At 38.0% G+C, this 13,166-nt stretch overlaps 3 protein-coding genes across 3 annotated transcripts; 1 reads left to right on the top strand and 2 right to left on the bottom strand.

Annotated features, from left to right (window-relative positions):
* Positions 1–446: 446 nt before the first annotated feature.
* On the top strand, positions 447–6,418 carry LOC100258969 (sodium/hydrogen exchanger 4). The gene is made up of 14 exons (XM_002276777.4): positions 447–676; positions 827–945; positions 1,113–1,210; positions 1,352–1,411; positions 1,514–1,560; positions 1,667–1,861; positions 2,752–2,798; positions 2,929–2,995; positions 3,834–3,934; positions 4,051–4,152; positions 5,154–5,298; positions 5,399–5,461; positions 5,606–5,689; positions 6,051–6,418. The coding sequence occupies exons 1-14, from the start codon at positions 521–523 to the stop codon at positions 6,330–6,332; spliced, it is 1,566 nt and encodes a 521-aa protein (XP_002276813.1). The 5' UTR covers positions 447–520; the 3' UTR covers positions 6,333–6,418.
* A 312-nt stretch (positions 6,419–6,730) lies between these two features.
* LOC100258895 (putative lipid-transfer protein DIR1) lies at positions 6,731–8,046 on the bottom strand. Its single transcript, XM_002275769.5, has 2 exons — positions 7,103–8,046; positions 6,731–6,952 (listed from the first exon to the last, which is right to left on the bottom strand). Exons 1-2 carry the CDS (start codon positions 7,407–7,409, stop codon positions 6,936–6,938), a joined length of 324 nt encoding a protein of 107 aa, XP_002275805.1. The 5' UTR covers positions 7,410–8,046; the 3' UTR covers positions 6,731–6,935.
* An 87-nt stretch (positions 8,047–8,133) lies between these two features.
* On the bottom strand, positions 8,134–12,789 carry LOC100264067 (uncharacterized). The gene is made up of 6 exons (XM_002275818.5): positions 12,275–12,789; positions 10,164–10,275; positions 9,894–10,065; positions 9,580–9,767; positions 9,012–9,156; positions 8,134–8,472 (listed from the first exon to the last, which is right to left on the bottom strand). Exons 1-5 carry the CDS (start codon positions 12,670–12,672, stop codon positions 9,031–9,033), a joined length of 996 nt encoding a protein of 331 aa, XP_002275854.1. The 5' UTR covers positions 12,673–12,789; the 3' UTR covers positions 8,134–8,472; positions 9,012–9,030.
* Between the last annotated feature and the right edge of the window lie 377 nt (positions 12,790–13,166).

Raw genomic sequence — 13,166 nt, 5'->3', positions numbered from 1 at the left:
AAACATAAAACATTTTTTGTTACTAAACATGTTTTTTTGTACTTTTTGTTTTAAAAAATAGAAAAATGTTATAAAAAAGTTCCAAACATACTCTAATTAAAAACCAACACATATATCATTAAAATAAAAATGTTATATTTCTATATATTAATTTAATATAAAAAAATTAAAAATACATAAGGGAAGCACTTAAATGTTTTTCTAACTTTTTAAAAACATTTTTTTAAAATTTTCTAAATCCAGTTTTTAGAACATGTTTGGTTGTACGAACTTAAATCCATTTATCAAATTATTGTATTGGAAATACAATCAAATCAATGTAGATGACCTATCTTTGGCCTCGAAACGCAGCGTTTTGGCCTGTCGATCCCACGGCCCACACGAGTCCCACATACTGACGCGTGGTATCCACCTCATGCATCTACACCCACCTGTACAGTCTACAATACACTGCACTCTATTGCCTCTCTCTTTCGGTCGTCACCTCTGATTGATTCATCGGGAAATGCAGATTTGAACAATGTCAGCTTCTGGGTTTGCTATGAACATCGCGGGGGACCACGCCCAGGTCGTCCTGATTTCAGTTTTCGTGGCTGTTCTCTGCCTATGTTTGGTCATCGGTCACTTGCTCGAAGAAAATCGATGGCTCAATGAATCCACCACTGCTATTATCATCGTAAACTTCTCTCTCTTCCTCATTGAATTTTGGGTTTTTCTCATATACATATTTCCATTTATGTGGAATTGGATTTATGTGTTATCCATATTATGAAAATCTATGCGCATTTCTAAAGATTTAATTCCTCCGGGTTTTCATTTTAATCAGGGATGCATAACGGGAACCATAATCTTGTTGTTGAGCAAAGGGAAAAGCTCTCACATCCTAAGGTTTAATGAAGAACTGTTCTTCATATATCTCCTCCCACCCATAATATTCAATGCCGGGTAAGGGAAGCTTTTCTCTATTTGTATCTATTCTTGAAATAGATTTCTTTTCCTTCTTCCTTTGACATAGCGTAGAACTTAGTGTGACTTATCTAGGTTCTTCTCTTTCGAGACATTCATTGAAATTGGGATGGTACAGAAAACCCATCTGGCTTTTCTTCTTGCAGGTTTCAGGTCAAGAAGAAACAGTTCTTCCAAAACTTCATAACCATTATGCTGTTTGGAGTGATAGGTGTTTTTATATCCTCATCCATTATTACAGCTGGTAACATTAAGTCTATCCTATGCTTGATTTCCCTGTCAAATGCCGTGTGCTGTTGCTTATATGTAGATACATATATGCACTGCGTTTGTCATTTAAATGAAATTTGCTTCTAAATTTCCGTCCATGTCACTATTGGTATAGGAGCCTGGTGGCTGTTTCCTCGGTTTGGATTTACCGGTCTGAGTGCACAAGACTATCTTGGTGCGATCCTTTTTCTTTTTATATTATCTGATATGTTAAACACTCTTTCCATACTTTTATATCTGACTGTTGCAATTGTATTTCTTGTTTTTTTCGATTCAGCTATAGGAACAATTTTTTCATCAACAGATACAGTGTGTACACTGCAGGTTGGCATTTTGTCTTTCTTTTTGCTGTAGATGATGCCTAGTTCCATTTTCTTTTTGGCTAACTGCTTCAAAAGTTAGATGTTCTGATACACATATCCACTCATAGGTTCTGCATCAAGATGAGACTCCTTTACTATACAGCCTAGTCTTCGGAGAAGGAGTTGTGAATGACGCAACATCGGTTGTTCTGTTCAATGCAGTTCAAAAGCTTGATAAGAGCAAACTTAATGGGTGGGCAGCACTTCGAGTGCTTCTGGATTCCTTATACCTGTTTTCAACAAGCACTGCTCTTGGAGTCGTTGTAAGTCTGTCTTCTTCAGATATTGCGCAAGTTATTACACGAGGTAGTATTTGTGCTAGCCTGGATTGATCAGTAATTACACTGTACTATCTATCCGTCCATTTATAAGTTAATGGTTTTTGCTGCAGTATGCATAAATTTACCATGTTCTTAGCTTGAAGCCATGGTGCTCTGCTTTAGAAAGTTTACGGTGTTTGAAGGACAAGACAAATCAAACACCACTTTTCATGTTGATGATCATAACTAATATTCAAACATCCATATGGATTATGGTAAATTAAAAATAAATAATAAATACATTGCAGGGTGTTGCTGAGAAGTGAGAACACACTATTTTCATCCTTTCTTAGCTATTTTGCACACAAAAATCTGCTCTCATTGTAGCTTGTAAAATTTTCTAGTAGATATAAATTTAGATGCGAGATATGCAGCATTTCAAATATCCTATATGCAACAAATTTTCCATGCCATTTTTGCGGGGACAATCAAGTTGACCCATTAGTGGTGTTGACGATCAAATATCCTATATGCATTTCAAATATCTTACATGAAATAAGCTCTTCATCACATGGAACATCTTCATCAAGCTGGGACTTATTTAACTCCACAAAATTGTTACTCTAGTCTCTTGCTCACAGATAAATCTTGGACTAATCTAATCCAAAATTTTCTGATATTAATTGATTCCTTTTTAAATCGCAATGACATTAGACTTGGTCTTCCTAACATTGTTTTTTTTTCCTCTCTCCCATTAATGAACTTGTGTAATATATTATGCGTGTGTTATGGCTTATGACTTTTCCTATAATCTACTTACAGCCAGAGGCCATGTATGGTTATTTATCTTATTTTTCTCCATTTTGGTTGATTTGTTTCTTCTCTTTTTTCAGGCTGGGCTTTTGACAGCATATACCCTTAAAACCTTGTATATTGGAAGGTAAATACTTTCCTAATCAGTCCCAAAAATATTTTTATTGGGTTGATGCCAAGGGGATGTAAAATTTCAATGTCTTGTTTCTTGAATTTTGAACTAAACAAAGAGAAATTTAATTTCAATTTGTTTGCAGACATTCAACTGTTCGTGAAATTGCTTTAATGGTTTTAATGGCATATCTGTCCTACACGTTGGCTGAGGTAACTGGACATGCTAAAAGGTTCCATGCAATTTGTGTGTCATAAAATCTGAACCTGACAAGCCAAAAGATTGTTGAATTTCATCTTCAACTACTAGGGATCTAAGTATAGAAGGGTATTGGACTCTGTTTCTGTATCATCCTGATCTAACGAGTTTACATGGTAAAGAACATGGTGTCCCTCCTGGGGTATTCCATGGATCTTTGGATCCCTGATTTTTAAGATATGATGAGGAAGATTTCTACATTTTCTTCACAAATTGTAGGAAGGCTGTGCCATCTTGAACTATGAGACTAAGCTTCATAGCTGAGCGGGAAGGTAGCCACTATTTTTGGATGATTTGTAAACTAGAGACTTATTGAGTTAGGAGGCATTTCAAACTATCTTACAAGACAAGCTTCATGCTCTCCCATCTATCTACCATTTTTATCAACTCCTATAATTTAGTAATATGTACGGGCTTTGCTACATAGGCATTTCCTTCTTTTTCCCTTAAAAAATTCATTTTGTGGGCTTGGCAAAGTTGGGAATGGTTGTGGTAGGGATGGGGAGATTCTTGGTTTGATTTACATAACCACTACCAGTGAAAAAAAAAACAGGAAGAAAAGGGAAAAAGAACAACTATCTTGCAATACAAGCTTCAGAGCTTCATTGGTAATGAGGCTAAGATAGTGAAGAAGATTTGAATAGAACTGTGATTTTAATTCCCACATACGGCTTTTATAACTCATTATGTGACTTCTTGTTGTGTGTGTTTTTATTGATGTACACCAACCCTGCTCATGCTTGTTCATGATATTTGTAAAACATTCATATCCACTGCTATTTCTTTGTGAAGTTGTTTCACCTAAGTGGGATCCTCACCGTCTTCTTCTGTGGGATTCTCATGTCACACTATGCATCGCATAATGTGACTCAAAGTTCAAGAATCACAACCAGGCATGTGCAAACTCATTACATGTGGTTTTATTAACTTTCAAGAGATCCTCAGTTCAGAAACAGCTTCTATTTGACTACTTAATCTGACAACTTGTCTTGCACCTTCCCTTCTGCAGGCATATATTTGCAACAATGTCATTTATTGCAGAAACATTCATATTTCTTTATGTGGGAATCGATGCTTTGGACATTGAGAAGTGGAAGCTCAGCAAGTTAAGGTACTATTTGTCTACTTGTGTCATTCATTCCATTTATAGGCAAGAATAATGCTACTTGTACCATCATTTTCAATACCCGCTGATGTGTTGACTGATGATTGGTTGTAAAAACAGTATAGAGTCAAAAGCATTCATTGTATTTTGATTACATTTTTCTACTACTAATCACCACAATGGATGTTAAACAATGGTGGTAGAAGTGGTGATGCATGTAGCATCATCCATCTAGGAAATTTGGTGTTTCTAAAGGCTCATGTCATTCACTTTGATATTGAGAGCTTCTCTCCTGGGAAAAAAAGCTGATACTTGGCTTGTAAATCATTTGCACTCCATGCAGCCACTAGACTTCTATTTCAACATGATTAACCTAAAGATGATTTGAACTTCCTTTTTGAACAGAATTTGAATTGGGAAGCTTTTGAGTTTTGGTTCCTCCGAATCACAAAATCAGATTTCTTGAGATGCAGGTCACCTATGGTTGGATATTTTTGCCATTGCATGTAAATTAAGCACAAAATATTGGTGCTTGGAACCAACTTTGACGAGTAATTACTCCTCCTGGCTATTTATTTGCTTTCCACTGGTCTATTTATGTCACATTACCTCTTTTTTTTTCTTTCTCTGCTCATTCCATGACCTTCATAGCAGATTATATTGTCTGGGACTGATTAGAGTCATTCCCATGACAGGGTAGGTCAATTTTGTATATTTTGATTCAGGATCTTCTCATGAAAAACAGTGAAGGCAAAAATATAGTATTTGAGGATGCAATTCAAAGACCTGTTCTTTGGCAAGCTTTGAAATGATAGATAGTGCCTGCTTTTTCATGCAACAGGGTGAAAAAATCACATGTGATGTCCAGTCGGATTGTACAATAAATTGTTTGCAGTAGGCAATAGAAGCCATTTCCTTTCAAAATCACCCTAATTTCCAATGGCAATGGTTATCCATGTGGAAACATAACTGAGATGAATATGGTCTTTCAACTTTTTTGGTTGCAGTTTCAGGACTTCGGTGGGCATCTATAGTACTGTAGTTTTACTAATCTCGCTTGGCCGTGCTGCATTTGTATTTCCTCTGTCCACCTTCTCCAATTATGTGCATAGACGTGCTGATAGATTGTCATCAATTTCGTTCAAACACCAGGTCTGAATTTCTGTTTGTTGCCATTACAACCATTCCCTCTTCTATTGAAAATGACTACTCTTTGATGATAACTGATGTATAAACTTGCCTTGTTATCTAGGTAATAATTTGGTGGGCTGGGCTCATGAGAGGAGCTGTTTCTATTGCTCTAGCATTCAAACAGGTGTGTGTTTTCTGTTTCTAGGAGGCAGTTGATGCCTGATGGTTTAAGCCAGTTTGATAGGCATGCCAATACAATCAATCACAAAACTGAATCTATGGTTAATGGAAATGTGATGTGCTGTACTGTTTCTCTCTTGGCCTGAAGTTCACATACTCGGGGGTTACCTTGGATCCAGCTAATGCTACAATGGTTACTACCACCATAATAGTCGTGCTCTTCACAACGCTGGTATGTAAACGTATCTTATTGAATGATTTCTTTTTCACACATGTATGTAAAAAAAGTCCTAGACCAATTTGTATGGTTGTAAATTGCAAGCCTTATCATCTCCCACCATTTTTAAGCTATCAAGAGGAACAATTTGTTTGGTTTTGTATTATTAACACTACTTTATAACATGTTAGTTGGGTTTAATAGGAGCCTGTTTGGGATGACTTTTGATTTATGCTTTTGAGTGATGAAGTAGAAGGAAAAGTAAGTGTAATTGTTGTGTGGTTGAGATGGATAATTTTGATGTATTCAAACATCTTTAAAGGTTTTTTAGCTTCCAAGTTATTACTTACTGAGAACTCCATAATTTTGATTGCAGGTGTTTGGTTTTCTGACAAAGCCGCTTATAAGTTTTCTGCAACCTCACCATACAAATAACAATACCAGCCATGGGGAACCAAGATCACCCAAAGAGGACCTCAGCCTGCCTTTGCTATCCTTAGAAGAATCTGCTGAGACTAACATCCTTCGAGCAAAGGAGAGTTTGTCCATGCTAATAGAAAGGCCAGTATACACCATACATAACTACTGGAGGAAGTTCGATGATACGTACATGAGACCAGTATTTGGTGGGCCGTGTAGAGATCAGTCTGCCTGCTAGGTGACTTAAAAGCTAACTTAGGATTCTAATAATGTAAGCCATGATGGGATTTTATATGAGAGTTTGCCTTTCTTTTTTTAATTAAATCCTAATCACATGGCTGATGTGGGGAGAGTTATAGTTGGAGACAGCACAGCATTGGGTGTGAATCGGCTGCTTTTTGACCTTACCACACAGCTTCCATAAGTAAGTGGGATGTAGAGAACAATGAGTTGAGTGATTTGACTGCGGAGATAATGGGTTCCATGGTTGGATTGGATGTTGTGCTATAGGGGGTTTTCAAAGATGAATCAGGTAACTCTCAGTATTTCTTATGAGAAGGTATTTGCGAGTGAATGTTTGTGATCAAACTGCTTTTGTAGAGCTATAGTCTCTCACCATCTTCCTTACTTGCAAAATGAGCAGAAACCCAATTTATACGTTCTTAGATATAACAGAAAAAGGGGACAGCGAGTACAATACTACTACCAACACCAAGTCTCACAAACATGTCTTCAAACATAAGTCTTCAACACAAAGATTGAAAGATGCTTCTAGATTTGATGAAAAAGGAGACGGATGGATAAAAAGCTAGTAACTTAAATGCTTGGAACTTGAAGCGCTTCAAGGCTCTGCATCCACTGAAACAACATGAAATAGTTTATTAGATAACAACACCAAGTGATCGGCAACTTAACAACTAGGCATAGGCACTCATGTCAAAAAAGCTGTTATGTGATGGATGAAAGAACGTCACAAGGAAGATGAAAAATGAAGTTTGAACTTGTTACCCTTGCAATTTGGTGGGAGGGAACCGCCGCATTTTTTTGGCAGGGCCATTGCAAGTGCTGGGTTGATTCCAAATGCAGGAAGGGCAGATTTGTAGTTGCACAAACAATGAAGGTCGGCGCTGAGCAAGGCAGTGCAACAAGCCTTGGTAGGTGGTGGAGGTGAACGCCCGCTCACTGCTGGTAGGCATTCAGCCAGCTTGGAGGTGTCTATGTTGCATATGGTAGCAGCCGAGGCCCCTCCCACCATTGCAATCAGCACCATCACCACCACTACCTGCGCCAAAACCTTGCTGCTAGTCCTAGCCATGGCTCTTCCCCTCTCTTCTCATCTACGACTACTGGGCACTGATTTATAGGAAAATAGTATGTAAGAGACGAGGAATGTGACATTTTCCACTTTATTCTTAGTCACTGGCTCGTGTCTGCGGGGAGTCACGAGAGGACGGCAGAAGCAAAGACAAGGGGCCAGAGGCTTTGTCAGATAATTGTTTTGGCCCTCTTTTGGACCTTTTTCTTGAAAAGCAAATGACTTCAGGTGGCGCTGATGGAAACAACTCATCAAAGACAAGACAACTTGGCATGTGCAACAGTGCAAGGGGGGCCCAAAGTGAATCGGATTCTCACTTTAAAGCATGATCAAAGTCTTGCATGGGAAGAAATGATTAAAAAGGACCCTTGCAAGTAAAGAGGCCCTTTGGCAATTGCTTGGTTTCAATTTCAACTTGCCCGTGCCTGAGTGAGACAATAATAACTTTCGTCTACAAGACATGTATTCGGGTTGCCTTTTTTTTTTTTTTTTGTCATTTACATGCACTTTCCGTGGTTTTCTCATTTCAACAGATGATTTCCAACCCAGCTTCAAATCAACCAAAACATCATATGGATTAAGGCGATTAGCTCAAGGAAGTGCCATCCAGAGACACAAGCATTTAAAAAAAAAAAAAAAAAATTGGCCAAAAAAACCACACACACACATGAATGAAATCCTTCATTTCAATTCAAAACCTCATGCATGTGCAAATTGCAGATGATTGCAGCTTAAGTTAGCATTGTCTTCCATGAACAAGAAAAGTTAAACATCATCTTTTTACATTTCCACGAGTTTTCCTACTGTCTGCACATTACAGGTGTTAGAAACTTCCAAGGGAAAATGTAACCTAAGATGTCAAAGGTAGAAAGCACAAACCCTAGGGCAATGGTACCAACAACATGATAAAAATCACCATTTGCCTGCAGTACATTTTCATTCTTTACATAACAAAGTTGCCAACATGAAATGTAGACAACCAAAGCCCAGAAACCAAATCAACTTCCCAAGTGGTATCAGATAAAATGTCAGAATGGAGAGGATTCGCATTAACACCACACATCTGCAAGCAACGACAGGTGTGTGCCATCAGTTTCCCACAGGTATTGTATTGTAACAAAGGAAGAAAGAAATGAGAGAATTAAATGATGCCAAAATGATTGGTAAATTATATGATAGGAACAAATTTAGTGAAGTAATGCAGATGATATGATTCATTTTAATGCACATTGATTTAAAATATATTTAAGTTGTATGACAAAATAATCCAGGAACTGCATGTGACATAGAATGCTTAAATGAAGATTTTAAGCTTTTCCGGAACCTGAAACAAAGCTAAGGGATTGGAGCTCCATACTATCTCAACAAAACTTTGGGTGTTTGATGAGACAATTCAGACAATGAGAAAGCTCTGAATTTAAGGCCCATATCATATAGGCTTCCAAATGAATACATAGTTTCCAATAGGTGCTACACAGATTCTGTCTCAACATTATGGAGATCAACCAAAATTTAAATCTTAAAAAAAAAAAAAAAAAAAAATAGAATTTGGAATATCATGCACCAGAAAACAGAGATTACATTTTCCCAGGGTATACTAACCTGTCAATCCGATCAGCTGTCATGATCTCTTACATAGATGATGGCGCATCAAGATTTCAGGTATCCCTAATGCAGAAATGCTCTCACATCCAAAAATCTCTTGAAGCTTTGCATCACAAAGTATCACCATTGAATTTAGAGGATCCTAGAAATGTTTCAAAAGAAAGTTAATACAGTTTAACAGTCAACATTAAGCAAGACTGTAATATTATCAAGACCATAACCTTGTCAAAAAATGACAGCTCACCCCCATCACCCACCCACAGTCACACAAATTGAAAGCTCACACACATGGAATTTCTGTGGGATTAGATTCTGTAAAATTCTATTGCTGGTTTTTTTTTATATACCTGCTGAGAATCCATCTTTGTAGGTCTAAAGGGGAAAATATCTTGTTCTCAAAATAATTTCAATAAACCAATCCAAATATGCAAACAACTAATTGGCATTGGGCCCTTTTTTACTGTCTAGCGGCTCTAGCTTGAACAACTAATAAATAAACAACATTGCTTCCAGATAAATTTACACACGTTAACATATTCAGCAGAATGGACAAATATCTACTCACCTCCAGATGATTGACCTTTATGTATTCCCAAACACGTCTTAACACCTCGGACTGAAGCATCTCCCTTCCACTAGTACCAAAAAAATTTGCAAGTGCTTCAGATATTACTACATAGGGCCCAGATTCAGAACTTTTTGTTCCAGCTCCTGCATCAACCTTTAATTTCTTCGACTGTTCACCTGACTGTTCTGCAAGGATCAAAACAAGAAAAGCTTAATCCATATGAGTGATTTAATTTTTATTTTATTGTTGTATTAACATTTTTTGATATACGATCATGTGCGTGTTTGTGTGAAAAGATTATAGACACATACTAGTAGGTTCAAGAGGGATTATATGTTTAGCTAGCAACTTATTCATCTTGAACATGTCAGTACTGTCTGTCTCAAATACCAAACGTAGCTCATCGTTGCAAATTATCTTCCTTTTGTTACTTGGATCTTGGAGATTGTTTCTCCTTATGTATGCCCAGAGCTGTTTCACAATCTGAACCAAACATATTGGAAATTAGATGCCAATAATATTAGGAAATGATATAAAACTGGCAAACAATCGTTAAGGATATATCTTTTACGAATCTGAACCTCGGTCCTTGGCAGCGCTGGCTGGCCAACAATGGTCTGAAGTTCAGGTGAAACACCGCAAACTTTGTTTAGACCCCCTGGACCACCTCTTCTTTTAGTTCCAGCTCGAGCACTGCAGAAAAAAATCATGAACATGGAAACATTAGGCCAAGCATCAGAATGCAATAGGCATATAATAACACATAAAAAAGGTTGTGACAGATACACACTCTGCATAATGACTAATAACTCAATAGAAAATCTTTTCCAAGATTGTCAAGGATATCTTGGTGGCAAGAAGATAAGAAACAGATCCATGACCAAGGGAAAAAGGACACCAAGCACACAGGCTTCCTGGATCAGACTGCATATATGAGAAGTTCTAAGCATACCCAGACCGAGGGAGGCCAAAATACAGAGATGTGGATTTACAGTGCTTTGAAGAGGTTTCTAGATTAGGATGTTGTGCTAGGATTGAGATCCATAGCCTACATATAATCAAATCTTAATCTGCCAATCATTGTTTTGGGTTGAAAAAGTTACATCACATATTCAGATATTAATCCTTTTTCACTAAAAAAATAAAATTCAACCATTTTTTTAATTATCAGGTTGCAGAATAAAATTGAGTAAATTAGAAAAATTACCTTTCTCAATCAGGTACTAAATGTAGCAGGATGGAACCTGAGTAAGAATAGCCCTAGGTTCTAGTATTGGTCCCATCAGATGGAATAAAAATGGCAGCAAGGATGCAATGGTCACAAAAGTGACACAAATCATAAGATAGGAACTACAGAACCAGCATCTTCCATACCCATACTTGAATCAGCAGAATCAAGTGTATATTTCCTTCAAACCCAAAATCACAAAAACACCCAACCTCACCACCATGGCAACCACCTACTCCACCGAGGCATCCAGCTAAACCCAAAGCCAAGTCTAGTATTCCACCTTCATTTGAATCTTTGGTTTCAACTACACTATATATACATATACAACTTTGTCTACCTCCCTCATCGCACTGACAGATTTTTTAAATGGAGAAGTTAACTCATTGTAACTGAATCATCACAAAAACCCACCCATGCCCTCTCTTCAAGCATATTTCTTTTTTTGATAGATTCTCTTCAAGTATATTTCTGATCTTCTATTGTATCACTCTTGAAGGTTATGATTTGTGGAAAAATAATTTTTTTGTGGCCATACTAGCAAGAAGGTAGTCTATGACAGACAAATTCAGACCTGAGACCTGTGAATTCCACTTCAGTGCTTGGGCAGCTCCTTGAGTTTGAAATTTAAAAAGCTAGCCAATCATGGCATTGTCCTAGACAGAATTTGGAAAGAAATACTTCCTCAAAAACTCATTTAGAGAGATTAGCCAATTCTAAAAGACCTTTAGGTCTAAAAAGCCCTTTAAGAGGCTTCCAAAGTTGTGTCAAATGCCACTTAAATCTCTGTTACTCTGGCTACAATATCTTCATTCAAAAAACCACCATCAGTGTTGGGGCTAGTTTACATCAATCTCATATGAAAGTTCACCCCCATAACTTTGATGTTTGCCTCCACTTTCAATCGATCTCCAAGCACAAGAGTCCCGTGGATTTTCATCCATCGATGTGAAAAGATGTTTGTGCCAGAATAGCATTTTTGGCAAATTTCATATATGCTTTGTTATTTGAAAACGTAGACAAATTCAAGGATGACTAAACAACAGAACTGAAATTTGATTCTAAAACCAATTTCACGTAATCAAATAAAAAAACAAAAAACCTCCTTTTGGCTACTTGGAAAAATGAGAAGACGAGAAGAAATTGACACTTCAGACCTTGTTTTTTCTCCAATTTTGGACCACAGAAGCAAAACTAAACCTTCACACTTAACCGACCATATTACAATTCTTCACCTCAGTCCATGGTCAAACCCAAGTCAAAATTTCTTTCTTTCTTTTTTATCCTTTTTTCCAAATCTGGCCACCAACAAAAACAGAAAGTTAGGTCAAGACCCAATCTTTCTTCCTGCCCACAACAACCAATCACGTCGAATTCAAGATTTCAGTCTTTTCCCCCATTTCCCCCAATTTCCCAAGAACCAAACAGCTAATCAAGTGAAACAAACACCACAAAGAAACAAACCTTTCTTGAGGCGGAGCCTCGGGGACTGCAACGGGGCCGCCAGTGGGCTCGGCCGGAGGGGCAGGAGTTGGGTCGCGCCGGAAATTGAGGTCCTCGGTGCGGTGAGGGGCGAAATTGGGAGGGCCAGTTGAGAAATTGGTTGCTTGCTGTAGGGTAAAATGGTCTTTCGGGGGTTGCTGTTGTGAGGGTGGCTGCGGGGGCGGCGGTTGTGACTGTGGCTGGTGGGATTGGAAGAAGAGATGGATCTGGGAGCGAATGAACTCGAGCTTGTGGGACAGATTTAGCCCTAGCTTGGACTCGAGCTGTAAAACAACACCGTTTATGGAGGTGAATTGAGACGGGGTTGATTCGCGTATGAGGGAGTCCAGGGCTTCTGCTATCGCTTCGTCTGTAACCATTGTCGCTCCTCCACCGTAAGCTTCATATATATAACCGCCACTCTCTCTCTCTCTCTCTCTCTGCCACTCGCTCTCTCTCTCTTTCTACCTCTCTCTCCTCTCTCTTCTTCTCTCTCCTCTCTATATAAATACTAAAATGACGGAAATGCCCTTGAGTGGGGATCGGTTGACAGAGTTGTTATGGAAGGGATTGTCTAAGACGAATCAGGAGTTGCCACGTTCCCAAGAGTTAAGCGGTGGTACCTCGCTTTCCGTCTGATGTGATGACTGGTTGGTGAAAAGCCTGTACGAAACACAATCTGAATTGACATGAATGGTTTATAGGGCGCATCAGGTCAAGAGAATGTTGACATGGGAGAGTGAGAGGTTTCATATATCTGGATTAAACTTTTTGTTTATCTTTTTTAAAAAAGAGGATTATATCTTAAAATGTTGTTTACTTATTTTTTATGTTTTTAAAAATTATTTCCATCCTGGTTTTTAAAATAACTCTT

Source organism: Vitis vinifera, chromosome 19 (assembly GCF_030704535.1).
Source record: "Vitis vinifera cultivar Pinot Noir 40024 chromosome 19, ASM3070453v1".
In the NCBI taxonomy this organism is placed as follows: Eukaryota; Viridiplantae; Streptophyta; class Magnoliopsida; order Vitales; family Vitaceae; genus Vitis; species Vitis vinifera.
This window is presented reverse-complemented; position numbering and strand designations above follow the sequence as displayed.

Bases quoted from the DNA above. Each gene is read 5' to 3' on its own strand.
- LOC100264067 (XM_002275818.5), bottom strand. From the start codon at position 12,672: ATGGTTACAGACGAAGCGATAGCAGAAGCCCTGGACTCCCTCATACGC. The intron at 10,066-10,163 runs GTTCAGATTCGT...TGTTTGGTTCAG, and splicing joins CAGCGCTGCCAAGGACCGAG to ATTGTGAAACAGCTCTGGGC. The intron at 9,768-9,893 runs GTATGTGTCTAT...TGATCCTTGCAG, and splicing joins AATCCCTCTTGAACCTACTA to AACAGTCAGGTGAACAGTCG.
- LOC100258895 (XM_002275769.5), bottom strand. From the start codon at position 7,409: ATGGCTAGGACTAGCAGCAAGGTTTTGGCGCAGGTAGTGGTGGTGATG.
- LOC100258969 (XM_002276777.4), top strand. From the start codon at position 521: ATGTCAGCTTCTGGGTTTGCTATGAACATCGCGGGGGACCACGCCCAG. The intron at 1,561-1,666 runs GTTGGCATTTTG...ATCCACTCATAG, and splicing joins ATACAGTGTGTACACTGCAG to GTTCTGCATCAAGATGAGAC. The intron at 5,690-6,050 runs GTATGTAAACGT...TTTTGATTGCAG, and splicing joins TCGTGCTCTTCACAACGCTG to GTGTTTGGTTTTCTGACAAA.